At 53.7% G+C, this 22,731-nt stretch overlaps 1 protein-coding gene across 1 annotated transcript; it reads right to left on the bottom strand.

Annotated features, from left to right (window-relative positions):
- Window positions 1-982: 982 nt before the first annotated feature.
- NLRP5 (NLR family pyrin domain containing 5) lies at window positions 983-21,979 on the bottom strand. The gene is made up of 11 exons (XM_090259269.1): window positions 21,694-21,979; window positions 18,724-18,801; window positions 14,635-16,237; window positions 13,476-13,646; window positions 12,354-12,521; window positions 10,279-10,449; window positions 8,166-8,336; window positions 5,097-5,267; window positions 4,609-4,779; window positions 2,936-3,106; window positions 983-1,390 (listed from the first exon to the last, which is right to left on the bottom strand). The coding sequence occupies exons 1-11, from the start codon at window positions 21,977-21,979 to the stop codon at window positions 1,258-1,260; spliced, it is 3,294 nt and encodes a 1,097-aa protein (XP_090115395.1). The 3' UTR covers window positions 983-1,257.
- Window positions 21,980-22,731: the final 752 nt, after the last annotated feature.

Raw genomic sequence — 22,731 nt, 5'->3', positions numbered from 1 at the left:
TAATGTGCACCTACTGCGTGCCCAGCGCTTCATGGACCTCATCTTGCCTGATCCTCACACTAACGCTGGACAGAGGAGAAGCTGCGTCAGAGAAGAGTCACACACACTGAGCTCAGCCCCTCGGTTCTACGACACCATGGATGTGGCTGGATTTTGTTAGTTTCCGCAAAGGCCCTTGGCCAAGACCTGTTGACGGACAGATGGCCATCACCGATGGGATGACAGTACTGCCCAGAGCAACCACCTTCATCTGGACCCCTGCTCCTGGGCCTCAGCGGCCCCTCCCCCTGCGTAGCCCCATCTGCCGCTGCAGACGACCGATGGCCTGTGTGCGCGCAGGGCAGACGCTCCCTGCAGCCCCGGAAGGTGAGGATTCCTATTCTGGAGCTTCTTGGCGGGGGTGGGGTGGGGGGGCGCAGGAGGAGGGTGGCTGCTGCCACTGTCTAGGTTCTGGGGAACAGCACGGTGTCTGTGAAATTGAAAATATTTATCATCAGACTTGCTGTCTCCACGGCTTTGTCTTTTCCGAAACATCATAGAAACATCACAGAACTGGAATCAGACAGGGTGGAGCCTTTCACGTTGGTTTCTTGCACTTGGTCACATGCACCTGAGGTTCCTCCAGGTCTGTTCACGGCTTTGTAGCTCATTTCTCTTTTTAAATCCTCACGTGAGGATTTTTATTGTTGATTTTGGAGAGGATGTGATGGAGACATCCATTGGTTGCCTCCCGTACACGCCCCAATTGGGGAATCAAACCCGCAACCTAGGTACGTGCCCTGCCCAGGGATCAAACCTGCACCCTTTTGGTGTACGCGACGATGCTCCAACCACCGAAACACCCGGCCAGGGCAAGTCACCTCCTCCTTTGACATTCAGATTTGTACTTCTAAAAAGTTTATTTTTAACACCACCAGAGTCTTGTCATCAAAATCCCTGCATCTTGCCACCTCGGCTCTTGAGCAAGAAAGACGCCCGAGACTTTTGCCAAATGCTCAGTGTTTATTGGATCCCTTGTGTGCTCTGAGGCAGGACAGACGTTTTTCAGCCACTCAGCTCCTGTGACTTGAAGCCTACGTCTGAGGCCAACATGTCAACCAAGGTACACAGGACACAGAAGGATCACCCCCCGTGGGACTTGGTGACAATCAGACATCGTTTTCTACCTCCAAGGAGGAACCCTGGGGCACAGAGCGCCCCAGCAGCCAGCTCTCAAGGCCCCTCCGTCAGCGTGGGTCTGGTGGGCGGGGTCCCTCTTCAGTGTTTCCACCAGAAGCGGTCCCCTTCGTCAAAGGAGTACCAGTCATCGCTGATGACAAGGTGCCGCTTCAGTGCCTGAATCTCCTCCAGCCGCTTTCTTACCGGGCCGGGATAGTGCCACTTCCACAGCCTGGGGGAGGGGGGAGGGGGGAGGGGGGAGGGGACAGAAACAGGGTGCGCGACTTGGAGAACTTGCTCCTTACTCTTCTCTCTCCCTCCCTCCTCATTCCTGGGAACCCCCATCAAGGATCTAAACCCTTTCCCTGTCTGTTGAGGACACTGGTGTGCTCCCCACGAAATAAAAGCAAGTCCCATTCTTTTGTGGGAATCGGGGCCCCTCACAGCAAAGCTACAAGGCAGCCCCCTCCCTTCGTCACTGATCACGGCCTCTTGCCAGAGAACCAGCTTTGGGCCAGGACCCGTCCCAGGGTTTGGAGGCACCGGGATGAGCAAGCCGATGTCCCAGCCCTCACACGGTCTGTGTTCCGGGGGACAGAGAAACGGGTTCCCGTAGGTACCTGGGGGAACAGGCCCCCCAAGCGGCAAGGAAGGAAGCCCGGGGTGACCCGCTGTCCCGCCCCAGCGTCCCGAGCTGGTTTCACCCACAGCTGCTTTGCCTCCTGCCTCTTGATAGAGGCTCTCCTCCCACCCAGACCCGCCATCTGCTGACGTGGCCGCTGCGGTCTCCCTCCCCGGCCGCAGCAAGACCTGAGGCCCGCCGCGCCCCTCCGGCCTTCATTGCCCCCCACCTGCCCCCCAGATCCCCGGCCACAACCGCTCTCGCAGGCGCCTGGATGCAGCTGTGGGCTGGGCCCCGCAGGAGACTACGGCTCCTCAGCCGCGGGAGTTTGCTCTCGACGTGAACCCGTCCCAGCTGCCCGCAGCGGGCTGTCTGCCTAAGTCACGGCCGGCATCCCGCTCCGCGGCACGAAGCAGGTTCACGGGGGTCTGTAACCGCCTCTGAGATCCATCGTGCCCTGAGCCCTTTTCTTCTCCGGCAGCCAAAGCTGTGAGCCCTTCTCCCCAGCCCATGACACTCCCCACTCCTGCTTTCTGCCTGGGGATCCGACCGGGCTCGGTTTCTCCCATCAAGGAGAGAGAGAGAGAGAGAGTGTGTGTGTGTGTGTGTGCGCGTGTGGCTTATTTCACGCAGAACAACGTTTCTAACATTCATGCACGTGGTCGCCTGTCTCGGACTGCCCCTCCTCTCTAAGACCGAACAACACTCCACTGTGTGGATGGACCACGTTTTGTCGATCCATTCACCTGACAAGGGGGCTGCCACCTCTCGGCTGTTGTCAGTAACGCTGCTGTGAACACAGGTGTGCAAATGTCTCTTTGAGAGCCTGCTCCCCCTGCCTTTAATTACAGACCCAGACGTGGAATTGCTCGCTCAGACGGCAACTCTACATATTTTTGGTTTCTGGAGGATGACTAGTTCATGGGTATGCTCTCTTTCCACTCTCCCCAAGCCCACCGTGAAATAAGCTGCATGATACCAGCACCTTGACCCTACCTCCCGGATCCCTGGGCTCCCAGCACCCAGCTCAGCACCCGGGATGCAGCGGACAGCTGGTTGGACCAAGATCTGGGAGCTTGGTCACGGTCTTACCTTCTCTGCCCAGTGGCATGCAAGGGAAGGTTTGTGTCTGAGGAGCCGGCTGCCAGGACTCACCCGATGACTTGGAGATTACACGCGGGGTGTTCAAAGGCTGGGCACAGCTTCAGTATCCCCTCGGGACTGAAATTATTCCGCATTAGGTTTAGGCTGCTGAGGTGCTGGTTGCAGATGAGGGCCGAGGAGAGGACCCCACAGCAGTCAGACGTCAGTCCACACGCCTCCAACCTGCAGGAGGGGAGGCCCAAGAACACCCCCAAAGATCAATGATGGACCCTTCTTCCTTCAGCCCACTTGACTTCTATTTTCACGGTTAAAGAACAGTGCCACCCTGGCCGGGTGGTCCAGTGGGTTGAGCATCATCCTTGCACCAAAATGTTGTGGGTTCCATTCCCAGTCAGGGCACACACCTAGGTTCTGGGTTCGAGCCCTAGGTAGGGCATGTATGGGAGGCGACTGATGGATGCTTCTCTCTCACACTGAGGTCTCTCTCTCTCTCTCTCTCCCCTCCTCTTTCTAAAATCAATAAACGTTTCCTCGGGTGAGGACTTAAAAAAAAGGGGAACCATGGGCTCCATTCCTGGAGGTTTGGGCTCAGCAGTTCTGGGGAGGGACCAAAAAAAAAAAAAAATGCATTTCTAAGAAGTTTCCAGACACCACTTCTGGATCTCACACCGAGAGCAGCTGCTGACTCACAGTTGGGCAGAGAACGGAAGCGAACGTCTGAGAGCCTCTAACTCAGGAATAAAACAAGGAACATGGAGAAAGACTGGCTGAGAAAGTGACTTTTCACCTAAAACTGAGTAGAGAAGAGGAAGGCAGTCCAGCAAGCGGGGGCAGGGAGGAGCAATGTGCTTAGGAAGTGAGATGTCTGCTGTCCCTGCGGAAGGAGGGAGGGGGCGTGTCTGGGACACGAACATCGATGGGAAGTCCGGAGTGGATCCAGGACAGAGATGTGACATGAGGCCGGACATTTTAGGTCCCATGGAGGATTTAGGGGTTTATCCTCAGAGCATGGAAACACCAAAGAACATTGTCCAATGTGATAAAGGTGTATTGTAGTTAGAGACACATGTTGGGGTAGGTGGAGTTGGAACGTCAAAACCTGTAACTTGCTATGAAATAGTTCACCTGGCAAAGAGGTAGTTTAAGCTAGCCGGTGGGCATAGAGGGTGTCGATGTCCTGATCATGGTAGGTTCTGTGTATTTGGGAATTCCAAATTGGGAATTCAGTCTCGTGTTCTCAAGGTTCATCTATGCTGTGGCATGTGTTGGCACTCCGTTCCTTTTTCATGCCCGAGTAATATTCCGCTGAATACACCAGCGCTGTTTTCACAGGCTTCCCAGGCGAGTCTGGGGCTGACACTCCGGTCTGAGAACTGCCAGCATCACTGCTGACTTTCTGGTCCCCCTTTCTCACAGGCTGTATGCCCTCAACGTCAAGCCCTCTGTGCCTTGGTCCTGCTGCCCCTCGGCACCGCGCCCAGCGCCCACCTTGTCCGATAAACATTTACGGAGTGCTCACGACCTCCAGGCCACGTGCCCAAGCCCCAGCCATTTCCCTCACGCCGCAGGGCCCAGCCCAGCCCGGTCTGCCCCTCGGCCGGGGGCGTTCCGTCCTATTTCACGATGTCGTGCAAGTCGGATCCTGGCCCCTGTTCGAGCGGCCTCACACTCGGGCCCCCCTTCCTCTGCACCCAGCCCTCCAGAAGGCGGCCCCGGGAGCCTACCCGAGTCTCCTCAGCACGGTCGCCCTTTGCCTCAGGCCCTCGCACAGGGCAGCCACCCCAGCGTCACCCAGGGGGTTGGCGGTGAGGTCCAGGCTTCTCAGGTGCCTGCTGCTCGTGATCACGGCGCACAGGTTCTGGCAGCAGGCGGCCGTGAGGTGACACTTCACCAGCCTGCAAGGGGACGTGCATATGTACGGGGAGAGAGAGACAGACAGAGACACAGAGAGAGCAGGAGAAGTGAACAGGTAGCGCAGATCGGCGGCAGCCGAGAACCGCACAGATTCGGTTCAGAACGATTTGTCCTTCCTGCACGCACTGTAATGCCACACGCCCACTTCCCTAGTGTCCGCCGGAGACCAGGAGGCCCCGTGGGCCCTGGAGCTGACTTTTGGCTCCAGTCCCCCTACGCGTGGCTCCCGACCTTCTCGGAACCTCAGCCCCCACTCCGGTAGAGGCGACCCCCTCCTCTCAACCACGGGGGGACTTACTCCAGGTCCTGGAGGCGACAGGCCGTTTCCGCCATGACCTCACACAGCAGGTTCACGCCGTCATCCCCCACGGGGTTCATGCTCAGGCTCAGGTGCGTCAGCTGACGGTTGTTCGTAAGTCCAAGTGCCAGAAAGCCGCAGCCCACGACATCCAGGTTGCATTCTCTTAGCCTGCAGGGAACACGCACGGGAAGGAGGACAGTCACATTCCTGACTCGGTGTCACTGTGGGTAATCCACTCAAAAAAAAAAAAAAAAAAAAAAAAAAGTTCTTGCCCAAGGACATGTTTATCGATTTTAGAGAGAGATGAAGGGGTCGGGGGGGGAGAGAGAGACATTGGTTGGTTGCCTCCTGTAGGCACCCCAAGCGGGGCCCGAACACGCGACCTAAGTATGTTCCCTGACCGGGAATCAGACCCGCAACCTTTATGTCAAAGAGGACGATGTTCCAACAGCTGAGCTGCCCGCAGGGCTAAGCCGCTCGTCGCAGCCCCCGCTGGCTCCGTTTGGGAGGGGTTGTGCCGGTGCCTGAGAAGGTCATGGGGCGCAGGTGACAGGGTGCCCTCGAAGGTCTGGCACCGTGCCCGACGCACAGGCTGGAGGCTGCGACCCTCTCTTTCAATTTCCCTTCAGACTCCAGGGCTGAGCTGCCTGCGGCTGCTGTAACAAGTCACGTGCTTTAAGTCATGCGTGTTGTCCCACCGCTCTGGGGGTCAGAGCACCGCTGTCGTCCCAGAGACGCCAGGGCGGCAGCAGCCCCCGCCTTCTCCAGTGTCCACAGGCTGCCCACGCTGCCCCGCGCCGTGCTCCCCACGAGCAACGTCATCGCTCCGCCCTCGTCACCACCACTCCTGCCTCCTTCCTTCCCTGGCGATGACCTTGGGGCGAGGAGGTGACTCAGGGTCACCGCCCCATCTCAGCATCCTTCCACATCTGCAGAGTCCCTTTGCCATGGACGGTCCTCTCAGCCACAGGTTCCAAGGATTAGGACGTGGGGTCACATCATTCTATCATTCCATCGACCACACTCAGGGGGGTCTCCATCACTGTTGCTGGGGACCCTTAGAATGTGTCAGGAGGCAGACATGTGCATGGAAGTTCTTTTCGTTAGAATTTCTGGTTGTAGGTCTACCACTCACGCGTGTGCATTTTTCACTGTGAAGTCCCTGGTCAACAGGGTGGAACGACAGCAAACTATGAAGGTGGCAGTACGAAGACGAGTGACAAACACCTCTCATTCTCACCATCAACCAGACATTTGGGGTAACCCCCGCTGGGTGGCTCCGTTGGCTGGAGCATCGTCCCAAACACCAAAAGGTTGCAGGTTCGATCCCCGGTCGGGGTACGTGGGGGAGGCAACTGATAAGATTTTCATTCTCTCTCTGTCTCACCGTTCCTCTCTCAAATCAATAAACATATCCTTAAGTGAAAATTTAAAAAAAAAAAAATTTAGCTACAAAAAAAGGCAGTTGTTAAAATAGCGATGGGGACAACCTTACGGTACAACAGCGTTCTTCCAGCCTGGTCCCCGGGGCCTGTCACACAGACGTGCAGCTGTCAGCCCTGTGCCACCGGTTGAAAACCTCATCTACACATTATCCAACTGGCCTCTCCCAGAGTTTAAGCTTTCCCAAAACAGGGACCCTCCCCCCATCTTCCATCTCCCCATCACTAGCTATGAAGAGCGACCACCCAAAGTACGGGCTTCCTAAACATAGATTTGCATATTCACAAGTTCTGTATTTGTGAGTTGGCCTCCTCGTTCAGATTTATTGGTGACCTGCCCCCAAATCAATACTCGTGGCATTCATGGTCCTTCACGGACACGCGCAGAAAAACAGGAGTTGCCCGCTGCCCACGTTCCCCGTGAAGGCTGAACTCATGTCCGGCTCTCATGCTGCTGTGAACAAATGTCCTTTCAGTTAGTGCCACGTGTTTTGCATCTCTGTGGTTCTGGGGGGTGGGTGGCTTCATTGTTTGAGATGTGGAGCTGAAGTGGGGTCTAGTGTGCTGAGCACAGGAGAGCTGCGGTGTTTCCAGAACCTGGCGATTGTGAGGGTCTGGAAGCAGCCCCAGTGCCCATCGGTAGAGGAGTGGGTAAAAAAGCTGTGGTGCGTTTACACGGTGGAGTACTATGCAGCCATAAAAAAGGAGGAACGCTTGCCTTTTGTGACAGCACGGATGGACCGGGAGTGTATTATGCTGAGTGAGATAAGCCAGTCAGAGAAGGACGAATACCATAGGATCTCACTCGTGTGTGGAATCAGTGAACAAAATAAACTGACGAACAAAATAGAACCAGAGGCACAGACACATGGGACAGACTGACAGCTGCCGGAGGGGAGGGGCTGGATGAAAGAAGGGGAAGTGATCAGCCAGAGAACATACATGCGTGACCTACAGAGGCAACAGGGCAGTGATAGCCAGGGGGAGTGGGGGTTGGGGGTTGGTATAAATGACCCACGGAAATGGACAGTTGGTAATGGGGTAGGGACTGACTATGGGAGCAGAGACGGGGGTAGGTGGGGGGAGCCATGAGGGGAGGAGTGGAACAATTGTAATAGAAAAAAATTTTTTAATGAGTAAATAAAAAATAAAGTTTAAAAAAAGCTGTGATGGATGTTTTATGGAGGAAACACGTTACCCAGGCTCAATATTAATGAACCAGCAATACGTATGAAATACGGTGTTTTCAGCCAGAACCACCCCACACAAGGTTAGGTATGGCTCCGTTGGTGGAAACGTTTGACCATGGCGACAGGAACCAAACCCCGTGTTTCCCCCCCGCCCCCGGGGGTCGCGGTTCAGTCTCAATCAGCGTTCTCTGTGACTTTACAGAACATGAATACCGCAAATGGTCACAGCTGGCTGTACTTGGATGAGTACCTTCCCACCGGAAGAAAACAGAGACAGAACGTTCTGAGAGTGTGTGAACTCTAGGAGGGGTCGCGCAGGGGCGGGAGGTGGCACGTGGCAGGCGCCTCCTGCTGCACGCTGCCCGCTCTGAGACAGACACACTCCACGGGCCACAAAGCTACCAAGTCCTCGCCGGAGAGCGAGTGGGACTCACATCAGCTTCTGTAGAGCGCAGATGATGAACTTTAAGGCTCGACACAACGCGGCCACACCTTCTGTCCCCAGGTTGTTGGTGGACAGGTCCAGGTGTGTCAATCTCTGGTTGTAGTTGAGGACCGAGGCCAGGTTCCGGCAGTTGGCGGCTGTGAGGCCACAGTTGCCCAGTCTGCAGGAAGACAGCCCAGAAAAGAACGAACGAAGTCTGAGCAGTGCATGCCTCGCTTGCAAGAAAGGGAGAGAAACGTCACCCCTGTGGCTGGCATGTCCTCACTGACATATGGTGACGTCACATCATGTCTGCATTTCTCTTAAAAAGTCACCTGCAACGGTTCAGTCCCACAGGAACTCTTAAGTGTCATGGGGGGATCAGACCCGTGTGGTCTACAACAGGAAACGCACAGACCGCGTGAATCTGCTCTCTCGTCTGGTTGTTTCTGCGCCTGCCTGCGCTCCGGAGTGAGGTTTTGCCAAGACAACCGACCTTCCTCCTTAGAAGTCCCTAAGTCAACACGTCGTGGACCCTTAGACACCAATGCTCGCCCACCTGTTTTTCTCGGAGCTTAAGAAGCAGTCAGCCTGGAAAGTCTCGTGGCGCTGGGACCAAATGAAAGGAACGAACCCATCTGACACGCTTCAAGCAAGTGCTCCGTAGGATGGATAGCGATCTTTCGATAAAGCTACGCAGGTGGGGTTGAATTTCGGGGGCGCCAGGATATGCCGCCCCAAAATACGCCATTTTTGGATTATTTTCAGCTGATGGCAATTGAGAAAAAGCGGACACAATAAGAAATGTCTGCCCTCCCTGCTACCTGCCTAAAAAGCAGGGCAAACATTTCTCTTGTGCAGGTACCCCCTTCCCCCAACCCCTTCTTCCAGGAGATGACAATGAGCCTTCCCACCAGCAATGGAGTTGAGTCTCTGTATAACCCTTCCCTACCATGAATTTGCCCCGAATACTTCCTAGTCACTTTCCCATGATTGATCAGCCCTAGAAACCCGCCCCCCTTTCCTTTGTCTAGTTACTTCTCCACAATGTATTGCTCTTTGTTCAAATGGTGTATCAGGCCCCTGAGTCTGCCCTCTTCTTGGGTGTCTCACTTCCTCTCTGTACTCTGTACCAGAAGTCCCCCCGTGCTTACAAAATTAACATCAGTAACATGTGTACGCCTTTTCTCTTGTTCATGTGCCTATGGGCAGTTTAATTTGCAGGCCCCAGGTATGGAACATAAGAAATTGGATGAAATGTTTTGTTTTCGTTTTTTGGGTTTTTGTTTTTTCCCCCTTTCCTACAGACTGGTGGAGAGAAGGCATTTTGCTGCGATGATTACCTTCGACAAAGGGTAATTTGTGCTATTTGCTTTTCAACTTTTGCTACAGCCTGAGAACCAAGCTCCCACTGAAGGAGGAAGGAAAGCGGGGACCACAGCATGCGTTGGAAGGGGTCGGGGAGAAACAGCCCGGGCCCGGGCTGGAGGCCATGTCCAGTGCACAGAGCAGCCCTTTGGGTATCACACAGGAGGCTCATGCTTCGGCTGTACCCTTACTCCCTGTGTGACCTGAGACAGGAGACTTCGGTCTTTTGTGGGGTGCTGCCTTCTTTGTCCGTGAGCGGCAAGGGAACAATTCCTACCTGGGAGGCTGCTGGTGAAGACGGTGTGAATGGGAACAGAACACTTGGCCCAGGCGGCAGCTCTAACCACACGCCTGTAGAGCTCCCTGGGACTTCACTGTCGGTAAGACTTTCGAGAATACAATACAGTACCATTAACTGTTGTCCCCGCGTGGGGCATGAGGTCCCCAGAACTCATTCATCCCACGACTTTCTGACCAACCTCTCCCCGTGGGCCCCTCCCCCCACCAGCCCGGGTAACTGCTGCCTTCTCTGAGTCTATGAGTTGGCTCTGCTTGACCTTTTGTATCAGGTGAGTGTTATTCATTGGGTCTCTACCAAACCACGACCCTGGGGCACTCCTGTGAGGTTAGAACCCCAACTCTTAACCCTCAGCTTGTGCATCCACCAATGCCCCGCCCCCGCCCCTCCTCCCCCATCACCTGGACGAGAGAACCGCACCCCCCCCCCAGCCCCCGTGAAAGGAAGTGCCACTCACACCAGCCTCTGCAGGCTGCAGTGCGAGACCTTCAGGGCCTCACAGAGGGGCCCGAGGCCCTGGCCCGCCACCTTATTCCCCGTGAGGCTCAGGGACGTCAGGCTGCTGGAGGCCAGCAGGATTTTGGAGAGCAGCAAACAGCAGGTGCTGGTGAGTCCGCAGTGATCCAACCTGCGGACACAGACCACGTGAGACAGCGTCTGTCCCCAGAGGCAGCCCAGCTGCCCGACTCCCCGCAGGCCGGCCTATCCGGCCACCCTGCCGGCTCCTGGAGACGGTCTGCTATGGCCTCAGGGTCTGAGCTCCCCCTGCTCCCCTACGGCCTCCCCAAGCCCAGGTCTTTATGCGACTCACGTTCTTGTTCAGGTCCCCTGAATCTGGCTTCTCCCAAGCAAGCCTGTCTCACTGCCTGAAACCCTGCCCACCCCAGCCCACCCCTCTCTCTGCAGCGTGATTTTATTCATAGCATGGATCTCCGGCAACCATTCCACCTGTGACATACAACACTCTTAGGTGTAACGTATAGACACACAGATTGGATACATGTGGCTGTGGTAACAGAGCTGCTGTTGTAGAAATAGTCACCACTCCACCAGCAGGCATAGTTACCACCTGTGGTTTCTGTGGTGGGGATAACGAGGAGCTGGTCTCCAGGAGAACGGACAGTGATTTCACCTGCAAAGAAAGCCCAGGAGACCCCTTCCTCCAGCTCTCTTGAGTTGCTTTCCAATGGGCAAACACCTTACTGCCTGTAATTATTATTTTTAGTCGAGTGGCTTAATCTTAACACAACACTTGTATATCCTTTTTGCTTATAGAACATATAGGTCTTTGCAAAGACAGATCTAAATGCCAGTGCCTATTTGTATAGTATATTCAGCTCCAGGCAAAGATTTCTCCCCAGATTTTATGTAAATGACCAAAATGTCCCTGGAAGGGTGAATGGTTATGCCAACCGCGGTACATGGCTGCCACCCTATAGCACCCAGCGATAGAAAGACACACAGCCCTGGTTAGAGCAGCTCAGCGGGTTAGAGCATCATCTCCACGTGCCAAGGTCGCAGGTGCGATCCATGGTCAGGACGCATACAAGACTCGACCAGTGAGTGCATGAATGCTTGGAACAACACATCCATGTTTCTCCCTCTGTCCCCCTAAAATCAAATAACTGAAACCACACTACAGATACACAGAACAGGTCAGATAAATCTCAAGGACGTCTGAAAAAAGCCAACCTCACGCGGTGACATGCTGTGTGATTCCATCTATAGTGTCGTCAAAATGACAAAATTATAGAGACGGAAAACGTGTTATGGGCAGGGATCAGGGATGGTGGGGGTGGGGAGGGGGAGGGGTCTCTAACACCAGGGGGTGGCCTTTGCGTATCTTGGTGGCACTGTAGTCTCATGAATGCACACACACTGGCATTTTATGTGATAAAATGACAGAAGGACATACATTCAGCATACACTGTTGAGGTCCTGGTGTTGATACTACGATAGTTACGTACGATATAGCCATCGGGAGAAAAACAAGCTGAAGGGCGCATGGCACCCATCTGTGATTTCTTTGCCTCTGATTTTTTTTTTTTTAAGTTTATGAAACATCCAAAGTTACATTTTTATGGTGGTAAAATATACACAACATAAAAACGACCACCTTGCCCTGACTGGTGCAGCATCAGGTGCGAACCAAAGGGTCACCGGTTCGATTCCCCATCAGGGCATGTGCCTGGGGGGCACTCTGGGCCCCAGTGGGGGGCGTGCACGAGAGACAGCCACACATGGATGTTTCTCTCCCTTTCTCCCTCCCTTCCCCTCTCTCTAAAAATAAAAAAAAATTTAAAAAAAAAATGACCACCTTGAGCATTTTTACGTGCACAGCCAGTGGCACTGGGCACAAACACACTGTTGTACGGCTGGCCGTGCCACCGTCTCCAGCCTTCGCCGTCCTCCCAGCCCTCTGCAATATTTCTGCAACTTGCCATGAATAATGATTTCAAAACAAAAAGTAAAAACAACCCAGCCAAAGAAAACCCTACCACTGCAAAAGCGAAAACCATCGCCAAGACTTGCCTTAGAGACTCCAACGCACAGTTAGGGTGTTTTATCGCTTCGTACGCCATCCCGACATCCTCGTCCTTCAGGTGGGTGCTTTCCAGGTTCACGCGCTGGATGTTGGAGTTGACGATAAGAGTCTTCCAGAGGTGATGGAGACCGAGGGTGATCCGGGCGCCTTTAAAGCTACGGAGGAGGAACGAGAGCGTGAATGAGGCCCAGTGACGTTTAGATGTACCAGAACGCTTCCTTTTCTTGCTCCTCCCATTCTGACTTGCATATTTTGTGAATTGCATTTATTAAATTTTCATTTTTAAGCACCGAGGGGGCAGCAGGCACTGGGAGGATAGTATCGCCAATGCTAATACTCTGTTCTTGTGGAGCTTAAGCTCATGGAGGAGACAGTCACCAAGGAAACACACAAAAGGATTATGCTTAAGAATGTGATACCATAAATGAGCAAACACAATCAAGACAGACTGCCCGGGCTGGTGTGGCTCAGTGGATTGGGTATTGGCCTGTGAACCAAAGGGTCACTGGTTTGATTCCCAGCCAGGGCACATGCCTGGGCTGTGTGCCAGGTCCCCAGTTGGGGGTGCGTGGCAGGCAACCACACATTGATGTTTCTCTCCTTTTCTCCTTCCCTTCCCCTCTCTCTAAAAATAAATAAATAAAATCTTTAAAAAAACAAGAGCCTTCTGAAGTTCAACAAGCCCTTCATCTCCCGTTGCAGGTGCCTGGTGAGGAGCCCGGAGTCTACAACAGACTCAGAAACTATCAGACGTTCAAATATTTGTCACCTTATGGATGCCTAAAAGCACGAAGGACGGATGTAAAGGCTTTAGTAAGTCATGCACTTTGATCTACCACTTGCCAGAAAAAAGAAATGACCTCCCCTCCTCCTCCCTAATGAACTCCTAGTCATCCTTCAAAACCCAAAAAAAATGGCCCCACCTCAGTACTCCCTTCCACAAGGTCTTCAGTCACTCCCCTCCCTATGCGTTTGGGAACCTGGTTCCTACACTTCCCAGAGCACATGTCCCCTCTGAATACATTGTACAGATTGGCCTCAGGAGGTGGGTGAGGAGACCTGTGACAGGCCACACAGAAGGGCGTGTTCCAGGGCCCGGGCAGCCTTACCTCAGCTTCTGCACTCGACAGGTGGGCTGTCTCAGCTTGACGCACAGGGTCTTCATGGCCCACTCGCTCAGGAGGCTGCCGCTGAGGTCCAGCTGTTGGAGGCTCGGGTGGGTGCTGAGCACGGAGCAGAGGTTTTCCCACCACTCGAGAACTGGGGGCTTGATCGGCACCCTGTACCGGAGAAGGGAAGAAACATTGGCCTCCACAGGATGGATCTGACCATGTGCAGCGGCCGCAACCAGGTTGGAGAAGAGAGACCAGGCTATGGGGACGAGACAGGAGCGGCTTTAGAGGCTCCGAGGGCACTTCAGTGACGTCGCCTCATGCTCTGCATGCACACACTCCTGTCCACCCTTTATCCTGAGCATTGGGCACCCAGGGGTCTGCAATAGTGGTTTGGAGCCTCAGGCTGTCAAATCGGGGTGTCCTTAAATTCTAGCTCCCCTCTGAATGGGAAATGCGGCAGCCCCTGTGCAAAGCAGTGTGGAGATGTCTCAAAAAATTAAAAATAGCCCTGGCCGGGGGCATCGTCTTGTGCACCAAAAGGTTGCAGGTTTGATTCCCAGTCAGGGCCCACGACTGGGTCGGGGTCCAGGTGCCCAGTTGGGGGTGCATGAGAGGCGACCACACACTGATGTTTCTCTCCCTCTCTTTCTCCCTTTCCCTCGCTCTAAAAGTAAATACATACAATCTTTTTTTTAAAAAAAGGAAGTGCTGCCGTCTGCAGCAACACAGATCCCCCAGCGGACATCACAGGAGTGAGGGAAGCCAGACCCAGAACGACACACATGAGCTCACCTACAGGACCTAAAACAGTGGAACCCTCAGAGGCAGAGGGTGCGCGGTGGTCGCCGGTGGCGTTGGGGTGGGGGAGGGGCAGGGAATGGGGACGTGTCGGGCAAAGGGCACGGTTTCAGCGGCAGGAAAGGAACGTGGAACGGACAGTCGTAGGACGGTCGTGAACAATCCAGCGTCGCGCACCTGACATTTGCTGGGAGGGTGGGTCTCACGTGTTCTCACCGCGCGCACACGCACAAGAAAACGGTAGCCATGTCAGTCGTGGGCACGTTAATTAGCTTAATTGCGGGCAATTATTATTTCAGAACAGCGATACCCCTGTCGGAACAGAAAGGCGGACACGGCAGGGGGGGACACTCACCCCTCCGGGACGGCCAGCCACGCCTCGGCGGACTCGTCCCCCGGGAAGATCTCTCTGACGTCCATTCGAATCTTCTGCAGATCCCGGCAACGCTGGACACAGAAAGACGTCACAAGCAGGTCCATCGGCCGGTTCACCGTCAGCCTCACTTCCAGGAAGCCGGTCAACGCCAAACGGACAAAGTCTTCGTCTCGGGTCTCGAAAAGGCAGTAGAAGGCGTCCAGGAAGTCCAGTGGGGAGACGGCGCCGGCCCTTTGGCCCAGCAGAGAGACCCAGCCGAGCAGCGCCTCCCTCACCCCCAGGGCGAGGGGACAGCCCAGCAAGTCCTCCAGGGGCCTCACCAGCTCTTTGTTCATGAGGCCGAACAAGAAACGCTTCATCTGGAGCACGTGGACGTTGCAGCTGCTCTGTCTGAGCTCCTTCAGAGTCTTCATGTTCTGCGCACACAGAGGGTGGGGGTCCCACTCCGACTCCAGTCCTTCCAGAACGTAGTACAAGGCGGCACAGAACTCTTGCAGGCTCGGGTGCAGGAACGTGAAGGAGCCGTCCCCGCGGGCGTCTCGGAGGAGGATGCTCCTGCGGAACAGAGAGGAGAGGGCCGGCTCCGTCAGTCCGTGGACGCCCAGGTGATCGGCGCAGAACACAAACTTCATGGCCCAGACGCCCTCCACAGCCATCTGGCACAAGCCCTTCAGGACGGCTCTCTCCTCCAGGCTGAGACCCCGTGCCGGCGCCCGGCGTGGGGCGAGCTGATGCACCACGAAGATGACGTACAAGCCCGTGAGGACCTGGCAGGTGGGGTGCAGGCTCTTCTCCGACGCCACCTGCAGCTCCAGAGCCTGGCAGATGAGCGACCAGACGGCGGACACCTGGCACCTGTCCATGAGCATGTGGTTGTTCACCACCGAGGGCAAGACCTGCGTTTTTTGGCCCTCGTTCCTGATGTGCTTGAGGAACAGCTGCACCCTTCTTTCCATCGGGAGTCCTTCGACCAAGAGGTAACGAGGAGACGTGACCATGGCTTTAAGCTTTGCCATGCCCGCCTCTCGGACGGTGACGATGAGGGAGGACTCCGGGAGCAGGGCCTTTCTCAGCAGACTGCGTATCAGGACAGACGCCGTCTGCCTCTCTGTCCAGTCGGCACACAGGTTCAGGTCCGTATCTTCGACAGCAACGTCCAGGTCATCAAAACCATCGACCACAAACAAGAGCCTCTCTGGCTGCGACAGGGTCTTCACCACGGGGACCTGGGAGTCTGGCCACTCCCTGGAAATTAACTCCACAAAACTGAGTTTCCTCCTCAATGGAATGTCTCTGGTGTCGAGGAAGAAGACGTAGGAGAACATGTCCGCGTAGAGCTCCCCGCGGGCCCAGTGCAGCAGGATTCTCCTGGCCACGGTCGACTTCCCCACCCCGGGCCCTCCGAGCAGGACCACGGTGAGAGGCCGGCAGCCCCGCCGGTCTGGCGTGAACACCTCGAACAACGTCTGCATTTGTGGGCAGTCAGAGGCAAAGGTCTCGAAATCCTGATGGGCGCCGGACATCATGGCGAACTTGGTCATCACGTGACATTTGTAGTCCCGTTCACCATCACCTCCGTGGCCTCCATGGGGCGGGGGAGGGGAGAAAGGGAACAGGAAGCAGAGTTTGAGGACAGGAGACAGCAACGCATTACTGACCCCAAGCTCCATCCCGCTTCCCCTCACTCAAAGGTCTCGCCCTCAACGGCTGGGGGACTTTCTACCAAGTAACTCGTATGTGTTTCTTTACACTGAGTTTTCTTTTCAGCACCTGAGAGCTGACATCTTATATTCTTTTTTTTTTTTTTTTTAAATACTCACCTGAGGATATTTTTTTAATTAGTCAATTATTTATTTATTTAGAGGAGATTTTTAAAATCTAGTTTAGAGAAAGAGAAAGAGAAACATCCATCTTGTATGCACCTTGGCTGGGCAGCTCCATTGGTTGGAGCATCATCCCATACACGGAAAGGTTGCGGGTTTAACTCCCCATTGGGGAACACACCTAAGTTAAAGGTTCCATCCCGGTTGGGGTGTATGTGAGAGGCAACCAATCAATGTCTCTCTCTTCTCTCCCCCCCGCCCCCCAAATCAACAGACATATCCTCTGGTAAGGATGAAAAACATAAAATAACCAAAGCACCTGACTTGTCGCTCACCTGCCCAACAAGCTGGTCCTAGACACCCAAGTTCCCTCACATGAACTTTGGAATTTGAAATGTATCTTCATGAAAACGGCCGGCCGATAATGCTGGTGGGCCTGGCCCCATCCCCTGCCTGTGGTGAGGGTCCCAGGGGCTCGGAGAGAACGGGGTGCCGCTCCACAGACAAGCGAGGGTGGGCGGAGGGAGAGCGGACTCCCCGGCACCTAGGCTCCTCACACAGCACACCCCCGACTTCATTCCCAGAGGGCAAAAACATGAGAATAAACCAGGAGTTCTTTACCTTGGTCTTGGGTCTCTGCTGCTGTGGTACCATCTTGTTCCATAGCTGATGATATTTTTGCAAAAAAAAAAAAAAAGAGGGATGAATAAACTCAGGTGCACTTACGTGAATCACCCAGGTCAGACCCACAGAGTCCCCGAGACGTGGCTGGCCATGCAGGGTTCTGTCTTCTGGCCAGTCTGGCTGCACGGGCTCAGCTAGTGGCGCAGAGCATACGTAAAATGAGCACTGGGTTCAAGACCAGAAGGCCTGGGGTCTGGTCTCATTTCTGCTTTTTATTCTTTCGAATCCTTTGGGCTAGTCATTAAAACGAGAGGTCAAACCTAGTGGTTAAGAATGAAGGGTCTAGAGCCCTGGCTGGTGCGCCTAGTGGGTTGGAGCGTCGTCCCGTAAACCGAAAGGCTGTGGGTTCGATTCCCGGTCAGGGCACATGCCTGGATTGCAGGTTCCAGCCCTGGTTGGGGGGCATGTATGAGATTCAACCGATTCATGCTTCTCCCTCACATCTGTCCCCCCATTCCCTCTCCTTCTTCCTCTCCCATCAACTAGAAATTAAAAAAATAAAGAACTGAGGGTCTGGAGTCAGACACTCAACTGAAATGTGAATGCTGCCACTATCTGTCACTATTTGTGAGGACTCGGCGGGCTTGCGTGCCTGTGTGTGTCCATCGAAGGAGCCGGGATAACCGTTGCTGTGCTGTGAAGGTGCTCCGAAGACAGAATGAGGGGCTTGGGGAAGAGCAGCACAGCTCACACTGACCGAGAGTAGCCCTCACGCTGCTCACGAGGAAACGGTTTGCTACAGGTGCGGCTACCTACACGTCCGTCCGTCTTAGATGATGCGGGGAGGAAGCGCCCCGTTTCAGAAACAGTCAAAAGGGTGGTGTTCCTCTTGCCAGTTACACAAAAGTCAGGTGCTTGATCACAGATGCAACAGAAAACCATTTCAGGACTGTGAAGCCAGGGAGTAAAAGTATCAGATGGAAAATCTTTAAAAAATTTATTGATTGATTTTAGAGAGATAGAGAAAGGGGGAGAGTGAGAGAGAAACATCAATTTGTTGTTCTACTTATTCATGCATTCATTGGTTTAATTTTTTTAATCTATTGATTTTAGAGGCAGAGAGAGGGGGAGGGTCAGAGAGGGAGAGTGGCAGAGGGTTGGGGGGGAGAGAGAGAGAGAGAGAGAGAGAGATCAAGTTGTCATTCCACTTATTGATACATTCATTGGCTGCTTCTTGCATGTGCCCTGACCAGGGATTGAACCCGCAACCTTGGAGAATTGGAACAATGCTCTAACCCACTGAGCACTGAAGGAAATTTTTAAAAGAGCGCCCTGGTCATCATTGTGGGGAAAACGGAGTTCCTGTAACCACAGTGGAAACAGATTAGCAATTCGAGTGAGATGATTCTGATACACAGGCCATGGGAAGGAAGGTGTAGAAACAAATCATACTATAGAGATAGGTCTCATGATTTCCTAATTAGCAGAGGGCAGAGGAAAGAATCAAGCAATCAGTGGTAAGGAAGCTAAGAAAATGACTGGGCTTTCAGTGTGAGTGGCTCCATGGCCGGCAGTGCCCTTGACTGAGGTAGACAACATGTTACCCCCACCCCACACGGACCTGGAGGTTCGTCCATGCTGGTCACTTGATCAGACTCTGTGGCTGAAGAATCTCCTAGCGTCCCAGCCAGTGAAGACCCTGCAACACAGAGCAGATGACAGACGGTCTCCATAAAGTCGCGGCAATGACGCTGAGCAGGCGTGAGGGCACCCTCCGCCCAGATAACAGGGGAAGCAGGGCGAGCCATTGGTGTGGAGGCAGAGCCTCGGGTACCACCATCCCAGGGAAGCGACAGACATGCTCGTGACGAGGGCTCCAATGTTGAACTCGGAAACAAATTTCTTTTGAAATGTGTTAAATTTATTGATTTTAGTGAGAAACACTGATTTGTTGTTCCACTGATTTCTACATTCATTGGTTGCTTCTTGCATGAGCCCTGACCGGGGATCGAACCTGCCACCTTGGTGCATCAGGACGCTGCTCTAGTGGACTGAACTACCGGGACAGGGCCTGAACGTCAGTCCCTAGTTTGCTGTATGGCCTGGAGTAAGCCATATAATGGGGCAGTGTATCATGGTGACCAAGAACTTATTTTTGGGAGTCACCCTAAAGACTGCGCTGGAACTTCAGATTAGTTAGTGAACTGGTGTAGATGCCTGTGAGGTCTCCCCTTGACTAAGCGCCCCCGGGCTACCTGGTGCAAAACGTCTCTTTCAGCGTTTCCTGAGACAACGGACCCCACCCACCCCGTTTCTCACGCCAGAAACTTAGGTATCACCCTTGATACCATATTCTCTCTGCATGTACGTAGACCTCATTTCTACTTTTTTTAAGTCCTCACATGAGAATACGTTTATTGATTTTAGAGAGGGAGGGAGGGAGAGAGTGAGAGAGACATCAATGAGAGAGAGAAACATCGATCAATCGCCTCCTGCATGCGACCCAGTCAGGGATCAAACCACAACCCAGGTACGTGCCCGCACCAGGAATTGAACCCACAGCCTTTAGGTACACAGGATGATGCTCCCACCAACTGAGTCACGTGGCCAAGGCTCCAGTTCTCCTTTTTTCTCCCGTGGCCTCCTAATGGGTCTTCTCACGCCTGTTCGTGACCTTTCTGGACCGCTCAGCCCTTCAGCAGCGATGATGAAATGCTAATTGGGTTATTTCTGCTCCCACCCCTTTAAAACTATTTCATTGCTTACTCTTAGCTATTAAAAGTTATTTCCCAGGTGCTCTGCGGTCTGATGTCTAGCCCCTCTGTCCCTGGTGGCCTCCTGCCACATCCTCCAAGCCCCCACGGCCTCCCCTGACTCCTTTGGCAAAGCCTTCACCACCACTAGCTGTTGCTCAGCATGGTCCTCACCAAGGTGCCCAGTGCGCCTGGCTACCTTCTTTGCTTTCGCCTCAGCCTAAACCTTACTTCTTCTAGGAAGTGATTATAACCTTCACTTTCCTCTAGTTTCAAATACAACCTCTCATATTTTTCATCACCCATTGCAAAAATTGCCCCTTGCCTTGGCCAGGTGGATAAGGTGGCCGGAATACTGTCCCATGCACCGAAAGGTTGCAGGTTCGATTCCCAGTCAGGGCACATATAGGAGGCAGCCGATCGCTCTCTCTCTCTCTCTCTCTCTCTCTCCTTTCCTCACTCTAAAAATCAAAAAATGTATCCTCAGGTGAAGATTTAAAAAAAAATCATCCCTTTATCCCTCTCCCCACTGCACTGAAAGCTAGAACTCTCTGGCGCGTGACACATGAGAATTTAAAGATATGCTAAAAAAGTAAAGGAAAACAAGGGGGAGAAAATTGGAACTGTTGTAACAATATAATCAATAAAAAACATTAAAAAAAAATAAAAAAAATAAAAAAATAAAGGAATGTTAAATGAAGAGCCTCGTCCTGGTCACGCAGCAGCTCATGGACTTGGGCCAGTTGTGGAACTCGGCCCAACCTGTATTTTATGCTCGGCCCTGGGAGCCTGTTTCATTCAGTAGGTTCTGAGAAGTCACGGGCAGGGCGCACACAGCACAGTGCCGAACCCGGAGGACCCACTCAGTAACCATCAGCCATCCGTGTAACGGCCACTAAACATTAAAAGGCTCCCTGTGAACAATACCAACGAGCTTTCCGCACAGGGCTTTTCTGAAACTTGGAAGAGATGGCCTCTCGTAAGGTCCTTTGTCACCGCGGATGCTGAGTCACACTGAGGCCCGTGGTGGCTGCGCTCTCGAGGGCCAGTCTGACCGCCCTCGCCCGGGACTCTGCCGACTTTTCTGTCCACAGCTGAAGAAGAGACTTCCTTCCTCCTGGTAAAGGACAGCTTTTTTTTTTCCCTATCACCTTCCTCCTAAATACCTCGAGATAACCCAGCAGGTGATCTAAGTGTGTGGCTCTCACGCAGCGCCCATCATCTGAGGAAGGTCGATCCCTCAGACCTTAGCCTCTCCACTTGGGGTGAGAAATAAGGGGGGGGTGCCCGTTGGACAACCACCACAGCGTTGTCAGTAAATGGATGAAGCTCTGTGCGCCACTTTCTCTACGTTATCCAGCCAAACCTTGGCGACAGCACACATCAGCCTCCCTGCTTCTGTTCCAAGACATGGAACCCCAGGGTCAGAGCAGGAAGGGACGTGCCCCAAGTCACCAGTAAAACAAGGGCTAGCTCCAGAACGCACACTTTGTAGGTACGACTGCAAATCCTGTCCACGAACGCCAACCCAATCCTGTCCACGAACGCCAACCCAATCCTGTCCACGAACGCCAACCCAATCCTGTCCACGAACGCCAACCACATTCTGTCCAGGGTGAGAGAGGGTCATGTCTAGCTGTTCCTTCTTCATGGTTTCACAGACTAGAGACAACAGATTTCCAGCCAGGGAGGGGGACCAATGAGCTCCTTCTCAGGGTCTGGGCTCACTGGTACAGGGTGGCCCCAGTGAGAGGACGGTGGTACCTCCCCATTCCCACGGGACCTGGAGACTCCCAGCTCCTCCCCCACCCCCAGGTCGGCCCCATGTCTCTACTCACTTTCCACCTCATCCTTCACCTTCTGCGAGCCCACGGGCAGGTTCATCTCATGAAAGATGTCCGCGCATACCTTCCAGACCAGAGGCCCGCTGCAGTGCTCACACAAGAGCGAGGCTAGGCGCTCCGGGTTGGCGTTACCCACCTCCACCCACGGGAGAGAGCAGGCGGCCAGTTCTGAGTTTTCCTTTAGCAAGTTCTTGAATGTCTGAAACTCCTCTTCGCCCAGCTGCCCGAGACAGCCCGGCAGTCCACAGCTGGAAAAGGGGGCGGCGTCGGGTTCTCCCATCTCAACCCAGGGCTGAGGGCTGCGGGGCTGACAGAAAGGCAGGCGAACTGGCTGCAGGGAGCCCCGGGGACCTGGGCGGAGAGACAGGATTCAAAGGGGAGTCCTGCCTCGGGTGATCCCATTCAAACCACCAGCTTCAATCAGCTCACTAGAGGGAATCACGTTCTCTGTGCCTTTGTTAGACACACAGGAGACGTTCAATCCACGGGTGACAGTTCTTCACAGACTAAAAATGACTTGACATGGTATCTATCTTGTCACTAGATTTTAAGTTCTGTGATGTTTTCCCGCCTGCATCCCTGGTTTCCGGAAGAGCACCCGCCGTAGGGTGACATTCAAAGCCCTCATCAGTGAGTGCTCTGGCTAATCTGTGAGTAGGGTTTGTAGACATAATAAAGCCAAGGAAACCCCTGGAAAAACCATTATAACTCACAAGTCATCGTTAAATTGGGTGGGTAGCAAATTCAACATTTAAAATACCACCCTAGCGGCGGGCGCGGGGCCCCCAGTCCCTTATCCCAGGGGGGTTGGGAGCGGGACCGCATCTCCAGTCATGCATGTTCCTCCTCCTCCCCCCACCAAAAAAATAATAATAATAAAAATAAAATACCACTCTAGATTACAACATAAAATTCCACCCTAAATCTAACAACTAGTCAGAAAACAAAAGACAGCAGATTAAACGCAGCCATGATAGAGGTAAAAATGTATACACTTTAGGAAAAGAAAAGTTTGTTTTGAAAGCTTTAAAA

The sequence above is a fragment of the Furipterus horrens genome, unplaced genomic scaffold, assembly GCF_987537825.1.
Source record: "Furipterus horrens unplaced genomic scaffold, mFurHor1.1.pri manual_scaffold_13, whole genome shotgun sequence".
NCBI lineage: Eukaryota > Metazoa > Chordata > Mammalia > Chiroptera > Furipteridae > Furipterus > Furipterus horrens.
This window is presented reverse-complemented; position numbering and strand designations above follow the sequence as displayed.